Raw genomic sequence first — 27,079 nt, 5'->3', positions numbered from 1 at the left:
TATTTGTTTATTTAATATACACACTTTTTAAAATTCATTTTAAAGTTAAATTTTTAAAAAATTTTGAATATGTAAAATATTCAAAAACGGTAAGTTCCATTTTGGAACATTTATAATATTAAACCTGACGATGGCCTATATTAGGGACGCCCCCTAGTGGGCGTTCTTTACAATTTCCATGAGGCACGGTTCCTCTGACTTTTTTGTTACTGTCAATATGCTCTACAGCTCCGTTAAAGTCCCAATGGTAAGATTTACCCTCGGAATGAAGGATTGCGACCCCCAAACTGTAGCCCCCGTGCGAACAATAAAGGGTACAAATAGAAAAATTTAGAAAAAAATATTTTAATAAAGGGTACGTTCATAAAATCGAACGAGTTAAACGAGAATGACATCATCGTTATTCTTATTTCGTTAGACTTTTCGAACGATTCGTTTATAACTAAATGGATGTTTATAAAATCGAAGATATGATTGTTGCTAGTGCAGCTTTATCCAAAATATTTTTCTTAGATTGCTTCGGATGGACAGTTATTTCAATCATTTCGCCTTTTAATTCACAATTTAAACACTCGAGTAGATCTAGAAACAGCGATATCGTCGGGCACCATTTTCTTAACGAAATAAACTAACTCTTTCCTTCGTGAACTTCGTTNAAGGAAAAGTACGAACTTTATGAAGGCATAGAGCCTTTACTACATGAAAATGAAAATTAATGAATACACGGTGTACAGTAATTTATCTGATAAGACAGACCTCAGAAAAATACTTTATGAGGCATTATCTATAATGTCTATAATAAAAATTAATTAACTAAGGATATTTTTGCCCTGCCAGGGTGTGGCCGAGTTATCCGGACTACCGGGTTATCGAGTGCCGAGTTTTCGAGACTCTACTATATTAGCGATTATGGCGCAGACTGAAGGAGCGATTGTAAAATGGGAAGAGGCTACTCATTAAAACGGTGCACTCTTCATCCATTGCGTTGGAGATGGAAAAGGTGGAAATTTATGAAAGTAAAATAAAAAAAATCGTTGCCTAAATGCTAGGGATGCTAATGTGCTTCCAACAGCATGGAAATATATAGTAGAAAAAAGAATGAGACTTAAAAATCCTTAAATCATATTTCTTTCTGGTTAGCTTTGTTTTCTATGTTTTATTTGTTTATTTAATATACACACTTTTTAAAATTTATTTTAAAGTTAAATTTTTAAAAAATTTTAAATATGTAAAATATTCAAAAACGGTACGTTCCATTTTGGAATATTTATAATATTAAACCTGACGATGGCCTATATTAGATAGATTGAGAATGTTTGTAAAAATAAAAGAATTTTTAGCTCAGCAAAATTAGCTGTTGGTGAAACTGAAGTGAACTAGTTGCTAAGAGGTGGATAGATATGAAGTTATGTTTTAGCATTTCCTCTCCTTATAAGACATCTTTTTCGATCACCCACATATTCTAAAATGTTACAAAGTGTAATCACCATGACTTAAACAACTACGAAATCAAATAGGATTAATTAATGTCGGACACAAATGCGGATAAAACGTTTTGACTACAGAGAGAAAAGATTAAAAAGACAACACACATATGTAACTCTCATATGTTGCCACGTAAGCTATACCCTTTGTGGCAGCCATTTTGGTCGACTCATACGCCACCTATATTTACTGACACAAGCGAATTGTGCATACTTTATTGTTATTATTGTTTATATAAAATGATTGATTTTAAAATAATTTTCATTTTGTGTGTTTTTAAACCTTTTTCATTTCATCCAAACATTTAATTTCATCAAATTACCAAATTATACAATATAAAAAAACTATAAACAAATATAAGACAACATGATATGGTTGATTATATATAATTTTATTTAATTAAACAATTAAAATGGCTATTAAAATATTACCGAAAAGTTTATTGCAAATGAAAAATTATAATTTTGATTTAGGTTTTTTCTAGAGTTTTAGAAATTTTAATTCGTTTGATTTGAATTTAACAGTATGGTAGAATTTATTTTGAAATGTCATTCGTGATTTTAAAATCTGGCAATGTGCGTATGTTGAATATGCTTGATCCAATCGACGAAATAAGTTACTTTCGTGTAGACATCAGGAAATCCCGGTTTGGCACATCCTGATCCAAAAGATGTCAAGCCCGCTAAATACCATTTGTCCTTTATTAAACATTGCAACGGTCCTCCAGAATCACCCTGCAAAATAAATCGAAACAGAAGAATTACAGTGAAATCTCAACAAGCTCTTTCTTTCTAATTGAAAATTAATTGCAAAACACAAAACTTTTTAGGCGATGTTAGTGATTGAGGAACTTCAGCAACTGGTAATACAAAACCTGACGTTTATTTGTCCGTCAGTATATACAGTACTAGCTCAAATAGAACTCGGAATTTTAGAATTAGTAATTTGGGATTAAAAAACCACTTTACCGAGAGAGGAGTAAAAAAAAATAATCTCTGTTGTTAGCGAGATCCATTCTGGCACTTCTATCTCAAAGTTAAGGTGCATTCCTTAACCTCAAGTGAACATTTGTGATTTTTAATAGTGCAGAGTTATATGTTATACCTTTTTCTTCGGTGTCAAGTGTAGAATAAACGTTATTGTGTATAATTATGAGTCTTCTAATTCTTCTAATAAAGATGTCATCGACGGGTTGGCAAATTTTAATAGAACAAAGATAAGGGAAGTAAATGAACATCATAGTTACGTAATACGCTTTCTACTCAGGTAATTTCTGTAATGTCTCTTTCCCTTTTTGGGGTGCCTGTCTCCTTATTGCAGCGGCATTTATCGTTAAAATTTTATAATAAAAAATTAACACAAAAATTGAATTAATAAAAATTTAAACTATTTAAATTAAAATAGATTAGTTTATTAATTTCAAATTTTAATTTTTATTGAATTTTAAATGAAATTCCGGGCTGCAATTTTTAGTTTGTTTAATTTAAAATACAATAAGTAGAGCGTCGTTTATCCGAAACGTCGGTTATCCGAAAGCATTCCAGTCGGCAAATTTAAATTTTCGCTAGTGCTGTGGCGCTGCAATCTTTGGCTATATCTTGGGCTACTCCAATATTTTTTTTGTTGGTGTGTGTGTTTTAGCTGGCAGCACTGGCACTTTTGTGTGGTGTTTTTCTGAGGACTGTGTCGTGCTGAATCGAACGTTTTTGATACTAGATCATCTTCTAAAGTATATATTTTTTGGTTTTTATATTTTTCAATATATTTATTTTGTTTGTAAGAAATAAAGAAATAATTTTTAACGATACAATAGCCACGATTATTATTATAAAAAGTATACGTTAGGCTTAACATCGATGAAAATTGAACGCGAAGCGACACGCAGAGGAGAAAAATTTCAACACGGGTTAGGTTATATTTTTTATACATAATCGGTTATCCGAAAAATAAGTTATCCGAACAACCCCAGTCCCCAATTGATTCGGATAAACGACGCTCTACTGTATATCCTCCCCATCTGAAATTAGTAGTGTCTTGCTCCTGTACATAATACTTTTCCCCATAACAACAGAATAATGCCAGTCATCTATGTAACTCCATTCTGGGGAAGAGTTTTGAATTGATATAACGTGACTTCGGAAGTTCGCATATAGTTAACTGGGGGCTCCTGCTCCTAAGCTTTCCATGCCTGTTCTCGACTTTCATCTATCTAACACCGTTCTCGACATTAAGGAAAGACAGACAGACAGTGAGACGACAGTGGGAATTTATATGTCTACAATTTTTTAAATTACATCCTAAAAATTCCATCGTGGAAGGCCGGATTTCTAAGGCTGTTAACTCCTACCTCTCTGGGGATCCGGGCGTCCCCAGGAATTTTATTGGAAAGACAATTTGCTACATGCATTTTAACAATTTGAACTTGAGTGAAAAGTTATGAGAAAACATTTTATATTTTGTAAATAAAATGAATATACTTAGCGATTTCGTTATATTAAGAAGAATGATTCAATTTTTATAAAAGTAATTTAAAGTTGATCCGAATTGTATTATGTTTAACCGAAATTGAACTTATATAGATACATACCAAGCATGTTCCTTTGCCACCAGCCAGGTCTCCAGCACACAGATGAGAAGGCAGAATGGAAATATTGAAATTCTTCATATAGGCATTTAAACAAATAGAATTTTCCATAACTTTGACTGATACTTTCTGCAGGATACTCGATCCTGTTTTATCTGAAAATACGTCATCAAACAGATTAAAAAGTATTTTTCACAAATTGTTATTTACCTGTATATTTATTATTGTTTAATACCTCAATAAACTATATATTTTACATAATTAAGAGAGGAGTCGGATAGGGCTATTAGTTAGTAACTACAGTAGAGCCTCGATTATCCGACTCAATTGGGGACTGGGGTTGGTCGGATAATTGAAAAGTCAGATAACCGAAAATTATGAAAAAATCCATTATTAGTGTAGTATATTATTATATCCGATGTAATTAGTATATTAGTATATCGCTATTAACCTACTTCGCGTTGAATTTTCATCGATGTTAAGCCTAACAAAAATTTTTTAAAATAATAATCGTCGCTATTGTATCGTTAAAAATTATAAAATTAAGCCTCGTTTAAATACTGGTTCCATTTCATGGTCGAATGAGTGTTGCCAGCTAAAACACGTAAAAATAATATTAAAGTAGCCAAGACATAGCCAAATATAGTTGCGCCACATCACTAGCGGACATTTGAAATTTGCCGACTAGGACGGTCGGTTAACCGAGCTGTCGGTTAATAGAGGGTCGGATAATCGAGGCTTTAGTCATTTTTTCTACAAGTAACTAAAAATTACTTTATTAAGCTTATATAATCATTTTATTTATTAAATTTAAGAAATATTTGATGATCAAAATAATTAAAACGTTTATAACGGATTACTCTGCTATTATCAAACTTTAAATTCTTTGATACAAAACGCAAATTACAATTTATCATGGGTCAAGTTGAAAAATTTAAAGAGTTCGAAATGCTAAAAAGTCTTAAAAACTTTATGAACTTACTAGCTGTTACCCGCGACTTCGAACGCGCGGATTTTGCAAGCAAATCCCATTTATATTCAGTATTTCAACAACCATAGTAATTGCTATATAACACCTACTGCTGAGAATCAAACGAACTGTTTTCAATTTGATCAATTTTCTGGAGCGTTAACAATCGTTCTATAATCGAACCAATATGCAATAACAAATTCGAATTTAAAACGGTTCGAACATTTGCTTAAAAATCGAAATATATAAAAATATTTATAACAATGTCTGAAATGTTATCAATTTAATACACCTAAGAACTCAATGAAGACTAAACGTAGTTGAAAAGAAAAAATCGCATTTAAAATAGTACAGTAGAAGCCGTTCTTCCGGTTAAGCCTTAATCCTCTCCCTCTCCCCCGGGGAGAATTTCGAAAAAATCCTTTCTTAGTGTGCGTTTTCACGACGTACCCTAACTGTGTACCAAATTTCACCTCTTTAGGTTCAGTGGTTTGCTCTGGGTGATGATGAATCAATCAGTCAGGACAAGTAATTTTATATATTTAGATTACAGTACTGTGTAAATTACATGCCGATCAGCATTAGGCCTATTTTGATTACAAGTGGTTATGCATTCATGTTTTGTATTGTAAAATTGTCGTTATAAATACTCATACTTCTTTCTTGTAATTCTTTCTATTCTGCGAATGCTAAAAAGACTTTTTTGTGTGCATTCGACCAGATCCATAATGGATAGCAGCCGGATTGTGAGAGACGGGGCCTAATTTAGACGTCCTGATTCATTATTGCAACAAATGATAACATATACAAATGATTAAAAATTCAATGTTCGTAGCCTATCTTCCTCATACAGATCATACATCAACTATTGTTAGTAAAGATCGTTTTCGATTAGGTAATGCTCATTAGCTATGAAATCTTTCTATTGAATACATTACATAGCAATAGAATAGTAAAACCAATAAGTTGGATAAAACAACTTAAAATGGAAGAGAATTCGGTTATCGGCTTAAATAGTAAAATTAATTAATTAATTTTCATACAATTATTACAGGTAATGTCCAATAGAACAAGAAAGAACCTCTCCCAGTAACAAAAATCCCTTAAATAAAAGTATACAACGTACAAATAAACAATAAAAAACATATATAATTATAACAATAAAAAATATTGATTTATAATGTTCATCAAAAAGAGGAACATTATAAATCATAAAATAAAAAAACTATCATTACAATAATAAAATTAGCATTATAAATAATTTAATTAAAATATAAAAACCATTCAAAATTTAAAAAGTACATTAAAAGTCACTCAAAAGTATACCTTAACAAGCATACAATAAATATATACGAATAAAGAACAATAAAAACATTCAGCGAAAATACATTAAAATTTTGTATGTTTTTTTTAAAACTCAAAGATCCAAATAAAGAAGTTCCTCAAGGCCACCCATTGGAAGATATTACGTGAGTAAAAAAGAAAGCACTATAGACGACACTTTTCAGTAAAATGGTATGATTTGTTACATGTACTGTACTACGACAAGAGACACGAGATCAATTCCTTCAAGAGATAAAAAATTATTTGAAAATTTAAAGTATAAAATTTGATCGAAATATGCAATAAAACTCCAGTCTAGTCCGGTATACGTTGATAGAATTAGTGAAAGGCAACTTAGCAAGTTTGTTAAATTATTTAAAAAAACCTTATTGAGTTCATTAGTTTTAATAACTAGATTTATCAAGTATGGAGCAGCAGAAGATCAAACCGGGAGACAATAATCAGTCAATGACTGGAAATCGGTTTTAAAAAAGAGAGAACGTAAAACCGGCTTTGAAGTTGTTTTTATAGAACCGCCAGAGCATGCCGCAACGAATTGCCAGCACCTAAGTAATTTTTTGAAATGAAAATTGCCTTCAGAATCCTGGTATATCTGTGTATATATATATAGACTATATATTGTATATTTTATATAATGTATGTACGATGCCATTTTTATAGTTTGTGCCCCTTTTTTATAGTCTGCGGGCGCCGCTGATTGAATCATTTGCAATGTCTTATAAAGCGAAATATATTTCTTTAGTCTGCAATTTCAAGAATTTAATTGCCTCAATTTTCCAATTGTTTATGACGAATAGTTCTCGTGACATTTATTATTATAGGTAATAGTATAAAGTCAATTTGGTGCCTTTCGTTAACTGGCGCCGTTAGTGAACAACCTGCACACCTACTTGACCGACCCTGGATAAAGTTTATAGAGAATTTGAAACTCACAACTCTCCGGATTTCTGAATTATTTCATCAAAATGGGATAAATCTCAATTTTTTTCCAGCCAGAAGTATGTCAAATTCAATAAGAACAGGAAAAGAGAAAAAAGAATATATCAAAAGCTCTAATGTTAAATTTAAAATGTTTTGTATCATTATCATTTTTTACTTATGAAATCTGCATCTTGTGAGTTTACGTAAGAAAATTTTGAATTTTATGAATTGTTTGATGTAGAAAAACAAGTTAATTTTCGGTTAAATATAGCCTTGTTAAAAAATATAACTCAGTTGGTTTTAATAAATTAAATAATTTATTTACATATCTTTTAAAAGTAAAATCTAATGTTTCTCCAACACAAATTGTGTGATATAATGTCAGCTATATAAAATAAAATTTTCTAATAAAATCATACTCTTCAAACCTGTTTACTGACTTACTGAAATCGGCTTTTCCCCATCCTGTTGCGGTGCATGTCATGTCTTCGAATCCATCCTCGGAAGTGGGAAGACAAATAGGTCGCACGTAATAATCAATTTTCGCAGGTTCAGAAAGCCTCATTAATGCTAAATCATTCTGATAGCCTAAATACCAACGATTATAATATACATCCGATACGGCAATAGTAGACTCTGTTCCCTCGGTTTTCTTGAGATGATAATCTCCTAATCTTATTTTCCAAAATACAGGTTGAGGCAAAGCGAAAAGGCTGCTATATAAGAAAAGAAAAAGCTTTGATTATACAACGATTATTTTAAATAGTGTAAATACAAAATTTTTAAAAAGTTAAGCTGGAATGAGTGACATTTTTATCTTTATCTTTCATATGAGTACTAAATAAACGAATCGTTACAAGAAGTCATTCTATAGTAGCGGACAAAAGTTTTATATATTTTCTGTTATAAGGTTATTCTAAAAACCAATGGAGTCATCAAAATAAATAATAATGAATTCTTTTTCTTTATCCCTCTTTAAAATATTAAGCAAAACGATTTAGTTATGTATTAATTTGAATTGGCATTAATCGGTTTTTATTTTAATTATTAATACAAAATTGCATTATAAATTAATATATTCTTTCTTGAGTTAAATTGCAGTACAGTATATTCTATTTTTCAAGTCTCTTTATCCATCAATATTTTTAGGATTTGTAATATACGAAATCGGTATGCTGACAAAGGCATTCCACATATTCAAAAGACATTGCATAATAGACGACATTATAAAATATAAATTATATAAATACTCTAATATCAAAACATTATACGAAAATATTAATTATTTTAATGGCAGGATGGCAAAGACGATAAAGTCACCATCCTGTCACCCTGATCCATATTCAGCGTTTGGAATCTCAGAAATTTTTATGGTGAGTTGATCTTGCCATGTCGGGCCTTGAACCTCTCTCATAATGAATATAAAAAAACACTATTATGATCGCAGGCCGAAAAGACTCAAAAATAAAAGGAAATAAAAAAAAAGCTTTAAACCATCCAAAATTAACACATAGACGATGTTATAAGATAATTTAATTAATTTTCTCGCGTAATTCGTGACTCAAACGGTTCTATAAACATCTACAAGGGGTATTTTTTCAACCTCCGATGTGCCAGAAAAAAAAGAACTGAATATCAAAACTGTTCTATTTACAAAAGTTAGATACACTTTCCAGTTACTTTTCTAAGTAGTCGCCGTTGCGATTTAGTCATTTATCATACCGTGGCACCAGCTTTTCTATACCCTCATTAAAGAAAGTTGTCTCTAAGTCATTTAGCGACCCTTCACGCTGGCTTGTTAGTTTGAAACCTCTGTGCTCCTAATCAAGTGAGTGAACAGATGGAGATCATTCAGTGTTACGTCTGGGCTGTACGACGGATGATCAAACATTTTAACTTCTGTTTCTACTGCAGTGTGAGGATGAGCGTCGTCAAAAAGTTTTTAAGCCAAAAAGTAAGCGAGAAAACTAATTAAATTATTACGTAATATTCTGTATAGTTTTAAAGTTAAGTTTTGAATAGTTTGAAGTAACATAAAATGAAATTTATAATAAGCATTTCATCTGTTTTAAGTTTGATAGAACTTTTTCTGAAACATTCAATGAACTTTACATTTAATTGACTATTGTAGAGATGACAATGGTTCGACCATTAATTCTGAAAAGAATGGAAAATAAGACTATGTAACGCTGATTCCGTGATCGATGCGCACTAATTATTGCAATTGTGAATGCGATGAGCAATTATTAAAATTAAGTATTAAGCAAAAATTTTAAATATAATTTAAATTTGTTGTTATTTTTATTTACGGATGTACAACGATACTTACTTGATTATGCAATGTGCTGCTGTCAGCACCCACCTCTTATCAACCAGAACTCCACCACACCAATGTCCTATTTTACCATATTGAGGATGTGTTAACTGCACAGAAACCTATTGCAAAATAAATACATAATTTTCTTCTCTAGTTTATTGAAATGTATTAATATAAAACTTATTTATTTTTGGTATAATTATACCAAATTATAATCAATCTAATATTACAAAAATTACAAAAATATTTATTCCTTAAGATTGTGAAATTATTAAATTTTATAAAGGCTATATTAGAATTTTTGTAAAGTGTGTAATAATATATTTTTTTTTTATCATATACAGATACTATAAAAGAAATTTGGAGAGTATCCAGATGCCCAGGGCCGCATTTGCACATAAGCTAAATAAACTGGAACTTAGGTCCTGGCGTTATGAATCTATGAGTATAGCTTAAAACCTCACATTTTAAAATGTATCATTAATTGGAGAATGGAAAGGGCCAGTTATATGTTACGGTTAGGGCCACAAGTCTAAGTCCAGCACTGCAAATGCTACTAGCATGTTGTTAAAATCCAACTGAAGAATAAAAGTTAAAAAATATAACTCAGTTGGTTTTAATAAATTAAATAATTTATTTACATATCTTTTAAAAGTAAAATCTAATGTTTCTCCAACACAAATTGTGTGATATAATGTCAGCTATATAAAATAAAATTTTCTAATAAAATCATACTCTTCAAACCTGTTTACTGACTTACTGAAATCGGCTTTTCCCCATCCTGTTGCGGTGCATGTCATGTCTTCGAATCCATCCTCGGAAGTGGGAAGACAAATAGGTCGCACGTAATAATCAATTTTCGCAGGTTCAGAAAGCCTCATTAATGCTAAATCATTCTGATAGCCTAAATACCAACGATTATAATATACATCCGATACGGCAATAGTAGACTCTGTTCCCTCGGTTTTCTTGAGATGATAATCTCCTAATCTTATTTTCCAAAATACAGGTTGAGGCAAAGCGAAAAGGCTGCTATATAAGAAAAGAAAAAGCTTTGATTATACAACGATTATTTTAAATAGTGTAAATACAAAATTTTTAAAAAGTTAAGCTGGAATGAGTGACATTTTTATCTTTATCTTTCATATGAGTACTAAATAAACGAATCGTTACAAGAAGTCATTCTATAGTAGCGGACAAAAGTTTTATATATTTTCTGTTATAAGGTTATTCTAAAAACCAATGGAGTCATCAAAATAAATAATAATGAATTCTTTTTCTTTATCCCTCTTTAAAATATTAAGCAAAACGATTTAGTTATGTATTAATTTGAATTGGCATTAATCGGTTTTTATTTTAATTATTAATNCCTAATTAAATAAAATAATTTTAAATCCTTAAAGTAAAAACTATTTAATTAAGCGGAAAATCATACTTGTAAAAATTTAACTGGATTTAAGTATAATAAATGTATAAAATCGAACTTAATAAAATAGACATTATTTAAAAAACAGAAAACAGGTTTATAACAAGAATTGGTTAGAGAAGAAAATATATATAATGATTGACTATGACTTTCTTCTCTTCAGAATACTTGTCAGAATACTTACCAAAATAAATTTCTAAAAGGCTTCATGAGCCTTTTAGAAATATTCCATAAAATTAATTAATATGATAGGCTAAATGAAATTTACATTATGATATGGCATGCAATTATGCTCACAATTCACTCAGTTTTTTTTCTATATGATTTCCGATTTGAATAATTTTTATGGCTAAATGTTTTTACTGTTATATCTGAATTTTTTAAGATATAAGTTATTATTAATGAAATTTTTCTGTCTGTCATAAAACTCTTTACAGAAATCTGAATGCAATTTATCATTTTCTTTTTAATAGATAATTAGATTAGTGTAGAACTTTCTCATAGAAAAATATTGTAAGTAAATTATTGCTAAATTGACAACTGATGACAGTAATATCAAACAACTGTTAATTTTCTTGTCGTTTTCTCGTTATTCCAAATTAATTTATATATTTATGCACAAATGTTTGATGTAAATGAGAAATCCAGTTTGGAATAATAAATGAACGATTAATAGCTGAAAAAATAAGAAAATTATGTATTATATATAATCATTTATAACTTTATTGTGTTATCCAACTCATGAAAATTCTGTCCAGAACGTTATTCCATACCTAACAATTTAGGTATAATAAATTTACATTTTTTGAACAATAAGTACTGTACAATTAATAATCAGCTATTTATAATATACAGTTATTGTTGTAATGTCTTTAACGTTATAAATAAAATAAAAAAATGTAATAATTCGACAAAAACGAGTTATTGTTTATACTCACCTGCCAAGGCCATTCTCCTGGACGTGCCGGTAGTCCTCCTACGATTTTAAAATCTAATTCTTCGTCAGAAATGTTACGTTTGCCACAATCTATAACAAAATAATATTCTTCGTCATGATATACTCAAAGTAATTTCTTCGTGAAAATTTTGTTGAAAAAACTAATTATAAAATAATGTAAAATAAAATAATCTTTCATTTTACATTAGTTTCTTCTACATCGGTAAATAACCTAATCAACACTTCGTTTTATTTCGTTTAGAATCATAAATAGATATTTTGTAGCACTTTGAAAAACATGAATAGCGCGATTGGATTATATCAGAACAAGGTTCGAATTTTGACCATAAAAAATGGTGGAAAAAATCTCTTTATTTTCGAAACTTCGATTTACGACAGACTAGATGACCGTTTGGATTTTCTCTCAACGCCTTCCTTGCATACTTAACCCAACATTTTAAGGGCTTTTGTGTCAGCAACTTGCTAAAATTAGATTGTTCCTTTTATATTCAAATACTTTCAACTATTTTAGATCTGCCTTTTTCTGTCTTATCGGTCTTTTCTTTTTTAAAAGAAAAGACCGATAAGACAGAAAAACAGACATTTATGTTATTACTTTATTTTACGGTGCCTACTTTACCTTCCCGATCTAACAGTGCACGCTAATATTTTTTAACTTATAAAAAATTAATTTGAACTCTAAAAAGTGGTTCTCCCAATTATTAAAAAAGCCTAAAAATCAATTCAAGAAATTCTAGAAATATTGAAAAAATACTGATAATCCGTGCTACTTGTATTTACATCGGGTATTGCAAAGCAAATTTGACTCTGAACTCAGTTACAAAGATTATATTAATGCTATAGCCGTATTCCATGATTCCAAAACTTTTGGAAATTCTTTTCCTAGTAGCATATTTCTAGACATTTCTCTAAATTAAAAATTGTTATTAATGATGATTCAATATATGATATACAGTAAACAACAAATTAGTCTCGATTTTTTAAACATTTCTCATAATGCCAAATGTAATTGATTTTAGGTTTTCGTTTATTTTTATTTTTTCTTGATGTCCAAAAAGCCTTTTCGAAATTATCATAATGGTCTTGACCTCATTCCAGCTGTTTTTTATTAATATCTAATCGCTTACATTTGCTGTCCTGTTCTTTTTATTTACTGAAACTATACAATCTAGCTTTATTCCTGATCAGTGTAATTAGTGGTTTTCTTTTGTTATTGCTATTCCAAAAAAATAGTAACGACTTTCTCCCTATTTTCATTTCCTCCGCGATGATGAAGATATTTGAATGTGTTTGTATGATTATTTATTATCAGTGCCGTAAATAGGCAAGTGCAACAGGTGCACAGAACTTAGGCAAGGGACGAAAGGGTCCCAAAATGGAATTGACGAAACTTATCAAATATCCTGTAATAATATTTTTGTTTATAAATACATGCGAATGATCTTGTATATTTCTTGTGTACAAAAAAATTATTTATAAACAACTGACTTATCATATTTGCTTTATTATTATTTCTTCTCTCCAAAAAATCAGGGACTCAAAAATGAAACCTTGCACAGGGTATACGAAAAGCTAATTGTACGTAGAGATTACAGATACATTTTTTCACATTATCATGCTTTATCAACATTCTACGCTGTACTTAAGAGATCTGTAATGGAGGGTTAACTCTAACCGGACAACGAGTTGTTGATCTTTTGTTTTTTTTAGGCGTCAGAATTTTTCACCGATCTATTCTGACTCGAGTAGCTAATATTGAAAAATTAATCGCGGGCCACATAAATCCATTACACGGGCCGTATGTTGGCCATGCCTGATTTAAAGCAAACGTGTAAAGCAAAAACTCTACGACTCGTGAGTCGGACGATTCTGTTTTCAGTAAAGTACTAAAGGCTTTTTGAGAAAATGGAAATCTCATCCTTTGCGTTGAGAGTTAGAATGGTCCTCGTTAGAATTTCGAAGCGCTACCGTTCAAATACTATATATTTTGTTGTAAAATTAACGAATAAAATTGAATTACTTAACATTGATATACAAATTACGGGTTGCGTGTGAATTTTCAGCGAAAATAACAAANATAAATACATGCGAATGATCTTGTATATTTCTTGTGTACAAAAAAATTATTTCTAAACAATTATTTTATCTTATTTGTCTTATTTTTATTGTTTCCTCAAAACATTAGAGTCCAAAAATAAAACCTTGCCCAGGACACTATTTGTATATCCTTTTATTGCTAGACTGAAATTTTTTTACATTGTAATATTCGTTTTTACTCTACCGTTTCTGTTCTGATTAAAATTCAAGTTGAAATTATTTTGAAAACAAAAAACCTGCTCTGCTTATGCAGTTTAATGGATAATGAACGCGCATTTGATTCTGTTGGCTGTTCTATTTTTTCGGATATTTTTGGAAATCATTTCAATTGGAACCGATCGTTTCTCGGTTCAACAATTGTTTATCTTACGTACTTATAAAATGGTGGCCGAGTGGACTCCGTCTCCGCTTAATGGTGGTGACCAGACCCTAAACACCGGAGTTCGATCGGGGGATTCGCGCCTCACTCGGACGAGCCGGCAGCGGGAGTTTTTCCGGGTTTTCCTCCTTGCCAATGACGCCTGAATAGGGACCAGCTTCCGCCCCAAGTCCTCCCGGAAGGCCTTCCGTCTCCCTTTCTCGCGGAGGTCGTCTCTTATAAGGCCGGCTTTGGGCACTTTGTGACCTCTCTCCTGTTTTCTCGTATTGTTCGTCTTCGATAAGACCGCCTCTTCGGTCGCTGTGCGATCGGCCCCATTGTTTCTTCCGGAGTGAAAAGCGACGAGCTGCAGCACTCCTCTATCAAAGGTTGAAGTACTTATAAAATAAAAAAATTCGGCAACGAGTTGCATAACTTTCCTGGCTGTTATGAAATTTTATTTAAAAAATAAAATAAATAATTTTTATAATTTAACCATAATAAATAAAACTATGTGTGGCACCATCTGTTATAATATTTTATTATTAAAAAAACTTTTTATATTATTAATTATTATAAAGTGGCAAAAAGCTTNACGAAACTTATCAAATATCCTGTAATAATATTTTTGTTTATAAATACATGCGAATGATCTTGTATATTTCTTGTGTACAAAAAAATTATTTCTAAACAATTATTTTATCTTATTTGTCTTATTTTTATTGTTTCCTCAAAACATTAGAGTCCAAAAATAAAACCTTGCCCAGGACACTATTTGTATATCCTTTTATTGCTAGACTGAAATTTTTTTACATTGTAATATTCGTTTTTACTCTACCGTTTCTGTTCTGATTAAAATTCAAGTTGAAATTATTTTGAAAACAAAAAACCTGCTCTGCTTATGCAGTTTAATGGATAATGAACGCGCATTTGATTCTGTTGGCTGTTCTATTTTTTCGGATATTTTTGGAAATCATTTCAATTGGAACCGATCGTTTCTCGGTTCAACAATTGTTTATCTTACGTACTTATAAAATGGTGGCCGAGTGGACTCCGTCTCCGCTTAATGGTGGTGACCAGACCCTAAACACCGGAGTTCGATCGGGGGATTCGCGCCTCACTCGGACGAGCCGGCAGCGGGAGTTTTTCCGGGTTTTCCTCCTTGCCAATGACGCCTGAATAGGGACCAGCTTCCGCCCCAAGTCCTCCCGGAAGGCCTTCCGTCTCCCTTTCTCGCGGAGGTCGTCTCTTATAAGGCCGGCTTTGGGCACTTTGTGACCTCTCTCCTGTTTTCTCGTATTGTTCGTCTTCGATAAGACCGCCTCTTCGGTCGCTGTGCGATCGGCCCCATTGTTTCTTCCGGAGTGAAAAGCGACGAGCTGCAGCACTCCTCTATCAAAGGTTGAAGTACTTATAAAATAAAAAAATTCGGCAACGAGTTGCATAACTTTCCTGGCTGTTATGAAATTTTATTTAAAAAATAAAATAAATAATTTTTATAATTTAACCATAATAAATAAAACTATGTGTGGCACCATCTGTTATAATATTTTATTATTAAAAAAACTTTTTATATTATTAATTATTATAAAGTGGCAAAAAGCTTAAGTTTGAAGGTAGAGATGAATTTTATATTTTAAAAAATTGTAAATTTTAATAGCGAGTAAAATCTTCATTAAGTCCGACCTCTCTATAGATATGACACATAACCCTCCTCTATCTCCCCTCCCCTCGACCTTTAACTATCAAAATTTAATAACATTAGTAACCCTTATACAGAAGCTCTAAAATAATGAACTCTATGTTACTAGTACCTTGTGACTCATGCCTCAATTGTAATTTTCAATTATTTTAATGTAAATGTTCTTGTAAGTGGAAAACTGTGAATTCAAATTAGAAATTGGTTAGAAATAAAGACAGCTAGCCATACCAGAAAATGAAACATGAGCTTATAGTTCATAACAAATCGCACAAAAAGTGGGGTCTCATATTACCTTCTCCTACACTAAATTGGATTTTTTACTGATCGTTATTTCTATTTCGTCATTCAAAACAAACTTTCTATTAGTTATAAAAAGTGTGAATGCAGAAAATTTCTAATATAATCGAAATATCTAATACTAATAGGGTTGTCAATGTTAAAACATGACTTTTTAAAGAAAAGTTCAATATTTATGAAAGTTTATCCTAAATATTTTGTATAGTTGCAGAATAATTTTATGTCTAAAAAAATCCATTCTGATGTATTTCTGTAATAAATTATCAGTATTTTATTAAAAGAACATTGAAAATGATGCTAAGATGATTTAAATAAATTTAATCATATAAAACAAGCATAAAGACGTTTCGTCAAACAATAATTAATATCAATATTCAAACATAATATTAGTATTAATTTTTTTCCCTATATTTTAGCCAGTATTATATTTAACTCTGCTAAGATTTGATCCAATAACATTTTATTCAGTTAAAATCATTGTCTAAAGATGATTTATAACAAACTCTGTCTTTTGCATTATTATATTTTCATTATATAACTTGAACGAATATCAAAATCTCTATAAAGATTTTAGTATAATATATGATGTTAGATATAATAATTGAGATAGCCAGGTGGTCGAGGCAATTAAGACAATTAACCTACCGTTCACCAGGATTCATCAGAATCAAATTTTGGTGAGCTACGCCAGAAACTTTTCGGGGTAGTCTGTTCCAGATATGTCAGACCCCATACCTCACCACCCGGCCCAGTGTGGGCCTGAAAGAACCCATGATGGGCATGGTAAAAAAAAAAAACCTTCCTAGTGCCAGAACGCAGAAGAAGTGAAAAAATACAAATTAAAAAATATAGTAATTTATATAATTACATAAAAAAGCATGAAAATTTATAAATGTGTTTTCAAGAAAATTATTACAACAGGTTTAGGCTATAAAAGAACAATTCAATTTTAAACTTTAGTAAGATAAAAATTAATATTAAAAATTTTATTTCTTATGTTTTTCATTATCATCTCATTATCAGCTTATAACTGGTTGCTCTCATATACAAATGAATGCTCTATTTTTTTATTAAATAAATAAATATGTATAAGACCCGTAGCCCTCGCGATTTCCATAGGTGCAAGAGGTTTTGAGGGATTTAGGACACAACGATAAGAGATTTTGTAGGAGCTATTCTTTTTAATTCTTTTCTTCAAAGAGTTGTCTGATAAGTATATATATTAGAAAACTTGTGTATAATTATAATAAAAATTACATATTTAACCTTTTATATAATAATTAATTATATTAATTATTAATTGAATGTTTTAAATTATGCAACGTATGTAAAAAAACCGGATGGTTCACGTGCATACTCGGGTTATTTATAAGATGGATGTTGGTATAAAATATAGATATCTCTCTCATTCATGTTGACCTTCAAAGAGAGAAAAAGAAAAAAAATACTGGCTACATTTTTTAAATGTTTAAACAAACAGTAGCCTGACAAGTGGACATATTAGAAAAAAAATTAAAACATTAATTACGTACTTAATCTTTTATGTAAAACAATATTTATTTAAATAAATAATACAATTCTCTATATTTAAAAAAATGTGAAAGTTTATTAGCAATGAAGTGACATGATAACATGAAGGCTAAGCGCAATGTCTTAAGCAGCAGGAAACAAAACCGAACCCATCTCCTCCGGTGTGAAAACAGACCAGTTTGCAGTTGGAGGTATCATAGTCTGGGATGGCATTGTATTTAATGGCATTGAGTTCCACATGTTTGCAAGGAATTCTATTACTGCAAGAAGGTACAGAGACAAGATTTTTAAATCCCATGTGAGACTTCTCCGAGATGCCGTGAATGCAAATTTCTTTTTCATAGACGATAATGCACAAGCACGTGGAACTGCACTCGCCAATGACTTTCTTTATAGTGAAGATATTTATCGCAGACCCAGCACGATCTCCTGACGTCAATCCCAGAGAACATGTTAGATGCAGTAGGAATGTGTTGCATCCCGCCAGCTTCCACGAAATATACTATTGGAGCTTCAAAATGCTTGTTCAATATACTATTGGGGCGAGATGCTGTTGTTCAAGTATTAACTTTATAGCAGAGCTGATAAACATCGTTATAACAAACACAGAAATTGCAATGCAGCTTGTGCGTGCAAAGGCACATACCATGTTAATCCTTTCTGTTCAAAAAGATTTACGACAATGTTTAGTACTTTTTCATGTTTTTTGTTTGATGTAATTTAGATTAAGTGTCTACCTTTTTTTCACAAAGAATTCTGCTTGTATGTTATATTTCACGCTGTTCTGATTATTTTCTTAGATATACGCTAAATTAATGGTTATGTTTATTCTTTGGACATGAATATATTTGGTTATAAAAAATTCACCAAATATTATCAGTAATTTAAACAGTATTTTTAAATATTATTTTATATGATATGATGATATAAATATGATATTTAATAAAATATTAACTAAAAATCTAAAAAAAAAAAAAATTAATGTAGAGGTTCCGCCAAAACACCTTACTGTGAAGGGGTCCTCGAGTTCATGAAGTTCTTACATACGATGTATTCTAGCTGAATGCAGTGCGTGCGATGAGGGCACTACGTTTAGCTCACGTGTCGCAGATATTTTCAGGAAGATCGAAGGTAGTAAATTACAGTACTTCTCCTTAATGAGTTATTAGCGATTTTATTAATAGTCTTTCCGAGTTGAACATTGACAGCACGTTCCATTTTAGTTTGGTTTGATATTGTTCGATTAAGATTAAGATTGTTCGATTAATTAAGATACATGAGCGATCTGTCGAGGGGGTCTGCCTGCAAAGAGGTCTTTAATGGGAAATTGGTCTCTATTTAGACGTTATTAATGTGAAGAAAACACGGAAAACCCCAAGTGGCCGGCCTGTTAGTGGCCGGCCTGTTGGCGAGGCGCGAATCACGATTAGACCACTGAACCCACTAGCGTTCAGTGGTCTTATCTACTCGGTCACTGGAAGGCACGTTCTTTTTTACTAATAAAAAATAGTTTGGTGAAATAAAAATATTTAAAAAAAAAGAGGTTAGAGAAAAGATTCGTGTGATCTAAAGGACAAATTTATTAGGTCTATTGGTGAATTTTATCATTCATACCCTCAGTTATTAGCGGATTAAAAGGAATTTCGGTAATATAAAAATGATAGTATTTTCGACTATATTATACATGTTTGATGTTATCGACACACTACAAACTTTTTATAGTATAATCCGATTTTAAATTCAAACCATTATGTGTAGTGCGGCAACGCAACATCGTACATGTCGTGCTCACTTTGGACGTGTTCATTTGTTCCTCCAGTTTTATCGCGAACGTCTACCACATCGCACTTCGTACTGCCCGCGTTCAGCTAGAACGTAAGCTTAGGATATAAAAATTTAAATAACATACAAACCATAAACTTGCACTGAGATTTAAATACGATATTTTGAATGAATTTTGTTCAACATTTTTCGTTTGAATATTACATAATTCAGAGGATTTTCATTTAATACGTTTCCATTAACATTTAAAATTTAATGATCATTTCAAAATATATTAACGTTAATAATTACATTTTTACATCATAAAACTATTGCCTAAAAACATTTTTGTAACATTGCTTCCAGTACTGAAGACGGGGAACTAAACACAAATCAAGTCCAACTATTACAATCTATCTGTAAGCATATTATTATATACAATTTATTTTTAACTGCTCGAGGGATTTGATTCTAAATGACATTTTATTATTTATAATAATCCGAAATAATTTATTTATTAAATTTTGCATACGATATTTAGTTTAAAAAGAAACAGAATGTAGCAAATTTATTTGTGCTAGATAAAAAGATTTCAAGCACGTTTTCATGAATTATCCAGTGTCAATTATTTGCAGATAGACTCAGAAGTTGGACTACAAAATGCTGATTTAGTCTCTGCATAATGACCTTTTAAGTGTTTTTCTTTCTAATCTAAATCTAAAAAAAGGGAAATGAACTATCTAGAATTCATGACCCTGAATCATATGTATTCTTAATTAATGTTTTAAAAATGTGTCAAATATAGACCTTGCGTACATTTTCTCAGAGGCCCGGGCAGGCTCACTTTTTATGGGGATGTGCTACTATCCTTCTTGTGTTTAATATTAATGATTTTAAAATTAAATGAAATTGTCAAATGTAAATTATACGCAATAAAATTCTGTTAAAAATGATTTAGTTAAGTTCATAAATTAATAGCCCACTAGTAGCCAGGCAGTTCCGTTTTTTGAACACTGGAAGTTCGGTCTTGGGTTAGCATTTCACTAGGATGGACTGGCCACGAGGCGTTTTAGGGTTTTCTCCACCACTGTAATGCCGAATAGGGGCCAATTATTTTGAAAAAGACCGTCCAGAAGGAATTTTTCTAGGTTTATATGTGTCAACAGATCATTCAAGTATTGCGTTGTCATAACTTAATAAAACAAACAAACAAACATAAATGAATACGTTTTTAAAGTGATTAAATTTCCGTTAAATTAATATATATTTGCTTCTTCTGTACAATTGTTTTTTTACACAACGATTATTAACTTCGTTTGTTTTATTCCGAGTTAACTCGGGCTGAGCGTGCAACTGCAAATTCCACATCCCGAGATAACTCGGGCATGTCTTTTAAGGATCCATTAAAAATAGCCTTGACATAACTTTTCAGCACATATATATCGTTATCTATGATCTGTGCAAATTTCGTGAATTATTTTTGCCGCGAAAATATTTTATGACGATTCATTAATTAGGTAATTAATCGCACTATTGCTTTTTATGGGAGTTTTTTAATCAAATTAATTAAATCGTTATGAACTTCTATTTCACTGATTCGACTTGGGTAAAATTTTTTAAAACGCTATTGGATGTTTTTCATGACATCAGCAAGTTTATTTTTGTTTTTTTGTTCAGTAGAATTTTTCCCAATACCTTTTTTACGGTCCCCTCGTAATATAATAGCATTAAAATCGACAATAATGTGTTATATTTGAATAGATGCAGTAAGTTAGCTCCCCTCCTGCTTTAGACCAATATTCCCCTAAAGCCTACATGANAATTTTTTTATCATCGTAGAATACAAAACATTTCGAATTAAGTTTACAATATTAAGAATAATTTAAGTTCTTTTAGGTAATCTAAAATTTAAACGTTATTTGTTATTTCAAGTTGTCAAAATACATATAAATTCGTTCTAAATTGTTAATATCTTCTAATAGTAAAATAGCTTTTAAATTTTTAAAGTCATCTCAATAATTTTAATGGCTCTTAAAATGCATAATTTTTTCTCAAACTTGTTTGAGAAGGGAAGTACTTTAAATAATTTACATGTTCAAGATTTTTGATACTATACTAAATAATATAAGTTATATTGAAACAGGTTTTTTCAAGTTATATTGGATCTTGTTAGAAAACTAAAAAATAAATAAACATCTGGGCAAAAATATACTATAGGAAACTATTATTTAATTTCAATTATAATTATATATTCATTGTAATATTTTAGAATTCTTAGAAGAATTAAGAATTTTAAAGTTTTTAATATATTTTTACAATAAATCATAATAATAAATTACAAACTAATAAAAGAGAAAATTAACAAATTCTTTATGAAAACTTCTATTAAAGAATGTCATTTTTAAATTTTTATGAAAAAAGGATGCTTACTTTCATCTTCCATGGTTAAAGTAAAAACAAATCCACAACAACACAGCAATTGCCATCCGAGAAACTTCATAGTGTTAAAATCAAAATAGATAGCAAAACTTCTAAGGGATAAACTAATTTCACTTATAAGTCAATCGCTGCCAAGAATCTGCGAGTATCCCAATGATGACATCGATATTTAACGATGTCTACCATCCACACCCCTCTTGAGGCCTTGGAAGTAATTTTGACGGTCAGGTTTTCATCCAACATCTAATTTATCCGGAAAACAGCAAATGAATACGTAAGGATGCAAAGATGAATACCTTGACCGTGAAAGAGAAGACTGAGAAGTCTTTGTTTTTTTCCAAGGTTAACCAGTAGCCACGGGATGTGACGAGAAGTCTGAACTAGTTTTTGCTCCACTCCCATTGATTATGCCGTAGTCACTGGCCGAAAGTTAATATGAAATAATCTGTATTTTTGGAAGCATTTCATGTTTATATATTATAAGTATTTTTAGAAACAAAGATGTACCTTGTTTCTAAAATTAAGAGAAATTTAAATGTTTTACATACAACATAAGTTAATGTAAAAAGAATAGCTTAAATAGCCTTAAAAAGTTTATACAATGAATCTAATTAGAAGACATTAATTTGAATTAAGTTTTGGCGGATGACTTTGCAAAAAATTTTCGTTTACAAAGAGCTTTCGATATATTTAAACGAGTATTAAAAACTTTCCCTAAAATCAATTTTTTTAACTTTATTGATAAATTAGAATAACGTCGTTATTGACATTTAGCATAACTGTCACGTTTCATTTCACTTTGAAGCATCGTACTTTTATTGATAAACAGATCGGACCCTCAGGCAATCTTTCACCGAGTGAATTAATGATAGCCAATTTCATTGATTTTTTTAATTAACTGAACTTGTTAAACGTAGAATGAAATTTTAATTTCATGTTAACAATTAAAGTTAAAATCTGTTTGATGAAAAATTTCGGTGGCATTGAAAGTAATTGTTTTCTTACAGGAAAAAAAGGCGTTACGCATCTTTGTATCCTGATGTCATTAATTTGCTTTAGAATTAGATTACATCATCATTTAAACGTAGAACCGTTCATTTAAACATTCCTTTGTTTTTTAATGGATAAAAACTGTTAGATTTTTCACTTCAAACTATTTCTAGTTTCTGATGGCTCCAAGATGATTATACTTTCTTTCAGGTTATGAAACTTTTAGATTTCTTTATTGGCATTTGATAAGAGCGTTATTCTCTTTCAGAGAATAATAAAAGTAATTAATGAAGGACTATAACTTTTATTAAGCTTATAATGAATATCATCGATATTCTAAGAAACATCATACTTATAAAACTGTAATTGAAAAAAAAGACTTGGTGCTGATTTATATCTTGCTTCCATACGCAAGATGTTCTAAGAACGTGTACCGAACTTCAAGGACGTATTCTTGAATTATTTTACGTAAAAAAATAATGTATTAATATTTTTCAATTCTTAAGCATATTCGAACTATGCATTAATTATCATAATTACTAAAAACATATTTTCCAAGGCAGCATGAAAATACAATACATATATACTTAATACTACTAACAAGAATATAACGAAAATGTGGAAGTGTTAAAAAAAAGTATTTAATATATGATTTTATTAATAAGCTATCTGAAAAAATAAAAATATTTTTTCTCTCAATTATTCTATATTTATATTATATAAAAAGTTTATATACTCTAAAAATACGGAATAATTCCTAATACACCATGTATGTTCATATATAAAATATATTTAATCTGTTCCTTTCGTTAAAAAGATTAAAGGGATTAAATTAATAAAAGCAAATTAATAACCTTTGTTATTAATCTCTTAAGAAACCGGATTATTAATTATTCTTTCCGTAATATTTAAAATTTAATAAATATATGCGAAATAGCTTAATTTTTATNCACTGTTTTTTCGATACAAGCTGATCAATATCAGCCAGAATTGATGAGGTAGCTACACGTACGCAGCTTTCTAATCGTGCATCACTCAGTCTTGATCGGTGGTCATTTTTGATTAATTTCATAGTTGAAAATAATTGTTCGCAAACATACGTACAGTACATTGTTTGTCTGTGTGTTTTTAGTCTTATATTTAATTTAGTTATTCTTACGTTATCGGTATTTAAAATATTCCTTAGTTGTTGATTTGAAAACTTACATTTGTGTGTCTTTATCAGTTAGGTAAGTCTCTATTTTTAATTTTTTGTAGGATCTTTAAGTAGAAGTTCGTATATGTCTGTTGATACAATTTCCTACTTCTTAGATTGTAAGTTCGCCGATCTTAATATAACCAATTGATGTGATGAAATTCTCTTACTGATATGCCCTAAAAACTCATTAAAACTCATCAGTAAGGTTTGCTGATTCGTATAATACTCAGCAAATGTTGAATAATTTGGATGCTTCAAACCTATCAGTATAAAATCCCTTAATATATTTAAGAATATTGAATGAAGATACGAACCAAATATAAGTGCGTTAGGCACATGGAGAACAGGTGTCGACACGCCGTTTTAAAATGCGTGTAATTTTTTATTTATCAAATGCTGGAAAATGATGTCTTCAGTACCTTCCTTCAAAGTACTGAAGATCGCACTGAAAAAGTTTCAAATTTGTACGAAAAAATTTTTTAAACTAAGTCACACTGAAAATCAGGAGTGGCAGTTGTACTCTGCTCGTCTAACGGAAGGTGTTTTATTAGAGAGACTAACCAATAGGGTGGAACTGAGTTAGGGTTTTGAAAGAACGCTCATTGCTTGATATCGGGTCAGTCATGATAGAAATGACTAATTGGAGCATGGAAGGCGTTTTCTAAAGATTTTCAAAACAAATTAACGTCAATAACAGGATTTTCAAGCCAATTAACAGCAAATAGTTCTCTTATAGACTTAACATTGAAAGACTGAAAGATGGATTTTCCCGGGATTATTTATTGAGAAATGATTTTGAAATCATGTTTATTCGTCTAATCAGGGCATCTTAAACTATGGAATGCGACCCTATTTGAGGTCGTTTAGTCAAATCTTGGGGTCGCGAGATTTTAATGCAAAATATGAAAAATAATTCGTGAGAGTTTCACGAGTTGCGCTTTGTGTCACTTCTGGTGCAGCGAGACAACGATTCAACAACACTGTAGTGTGAACTAGTGTAGTGTTGTCACTTTTCAGTGTATTCACATGTCGCTGTTCCATTGTAACACAAAAATGAACAGTGATAGCACACCATTATTGTTTTCGCAAATTTGTATATATCTTTAATTTATATTTTATGGGTCTCGACAAAAATCACAATCATAAATGGGGTCTTAAATAAAAAAAAGTTTAAGAAGCCCTGGTCTAAATAAAGTAGATCTTCCTATAAAACGGGTTTATATAATACAGATTCGTATATAAAGGCGAAAAAATTGCGATCGCATTTGTATGAACAAGCTAAAAGAGAATCGTATGATTCGGTGAAACGTCATTTTCGACTCGTGTCGCAGCAGGATTGGTCGAATCTAGACCAATAGCGGATATTGCACAAACTGTTGAGTTTAAACGAGCAGCGGACCTACTAAAAACCATTTATTATTTAACGGCCATAAAAACTATATTTATATTAATGATATCTCCAAAGTTCAGCTAATTTTTCGCAGAAAAATAACTTATCAGGAAACACGCGGCCGCCGTTCGATGCGCCGCTCCACGACGAGAACAACCTTAAGCAATGGCGTCGTCGATCGGTGCACACTCGGTAAGTAATCCTGAATTTTTTTTTGTTTATAGCATACTTTATATGGATTATTCCCAAAAAAATTATACGTGATTTGAACTGTACAGACGATACACAGCCCTGCACACGTGCCGGGCTCATGTATTTAAAAACTCGTAAAGCATAAATTTCATAAAACACGGAACGTATCTACCGTGTTATAGGGGCGTCTACTGTATTGTCAAACAACTTTTNAATTTTGAATAATCGAACGAATCTTTTCTTATATTTATAGATTACAAACAGAATATTTTTATAATTACTAAATTATTAAAATTTATATTCACCTGACAAGAATCTTTTCCTCCATCTTTGTATCCTGCACAAACCATAGTGTTGAAGACAGTCTCTTTTCTACCCGCTTTTTCTAGCCATTTTTGGCACTCTTCACTATCCAGCACCTCAACTTTAACTTTCTGAAGAACATTCGGTATTAGTTTCTTTTCTATAAAAATAATTTTGTAAAATTAAATAATGATATTGATATTTATTTTAGATTTTTTTAATACTTTACAAAAAAATATTTTTATCAATATTTATTTATTTTAAACTTACTGAAATCTGTCCGACCCCAACCGGTGACGGTAGCCATTTCTCCCGTGTAATTATCCTCAAATTTTGGCAAACAAACTGGAATTATATGTTTTCTAAATGCAACAGGATGAGATAATTCCAAAAGCGCAATGTCATTTTTATAGCTTAATGCCTCATATTCTTCGTTTACGATTTTCCTTTTCACGCCATAATCTTCGGGGGGATAATCTTTAGAACGAGATTTAGTGTCATATTCACCTACACGAATTCTGAGTGACGATGCAGGAGATCTGAGTGAAGAGAAATTTTATGTTCTTTATCTACAAGTAGAGAAAAAGTATGGCTTTTTGACGTTATTGTGATTAGAGAAACCTACCGATAAACACAATGAGCAGCTGTTAATACCCATTTTTGATGAATCAAAGCTCCTCCACAAGATATCTTTGTAGAAAATAAACTTCGTTTTACTATGGCTACCTGAAATAATGAGATTGCCATGAATTGCGTTATTTATTAATATTTACGAAGAAGCATAAAATGCTTAAAATTAAATAAAAAATAAATTGAG

General features: G+C 30.7%; 1 protein-coding gene across 1 annotated transcript; it reads right to left on the bottom strand.

The window, feature by feature from the left end:
- Positions 1-1,922: 1,922 nt before the first annotated feature.
- Positions 1,923-27,009, bottom strand: LOC111632931 (plasminogen-like). The gene is made up of 9 exons (XM_023377450.1): positions 26,888-27,009; positions 26,533-26,801; positions 26,265-26,422; positions 22,181-22,244; positions 11,986-12,074; positions 9,634-9,740; positions 7,749-8,020; positions 4,073-4,224; positions 1,923-2,219 (listed from the first exon to the last, which is right to left on the bottom strand). Exons 1-9 carry the CDS (start codon positions 27,007-27,009, stop codon positions 2,046-2,048), a joined length of 1,407 nt encoding a protein of 468 aa, XP_023233218.1. The 3' UTR covers positions 1,923-2,045.
- Between the last annotated feature and the right edge of the window lie 70 nt (positions 27,010-27,079).

Source organism: Centruroides sculpturatus, unplaced genomic scaffold, assembly GCF_000671375.1.
Source record: "Centruroides sculpturatus isolate CEXI.00-Female unplaced genomic scaffold, Cexi_2.0 scaffold676, whole genome shotgun sequence".
Taxonomy (NCBI): Eukaryota; Metazoa; Arthropoda; class Arachnida; order Scorpiones; family Buthidae; genus Centruroides; species Centruroides sculpturatus.
This window is presented reverse-complemented; position numbering and strand designations above follow the sequence as displayed.

Excerpts from the sequence above, each read along its gene's own strand:
- LOC111632931 (XM_023377450.1), bottom strand. The coding sequence starts at position 27,009 with ATGGCAATCTCATTATTTCAGGTAGCCATAGTAAAACGAAGTTTATTT. Across the intron at positions 26,802-26,887 it reads GCTGCTCATTGTGTTTATCG|ATCTCCTGCATCGTCACTCA; the intron begins GTAGGTTTCTCT and ends CTCTTCACTCAG. Across the intron at positions 4,225-7,748 it reads ATGGGGAAAAGCCGATTTCA|ATAAAACAGGATCGAGTATC; the intron begins GTAAGTCAGTAA and ends ACGTATTTTCAG.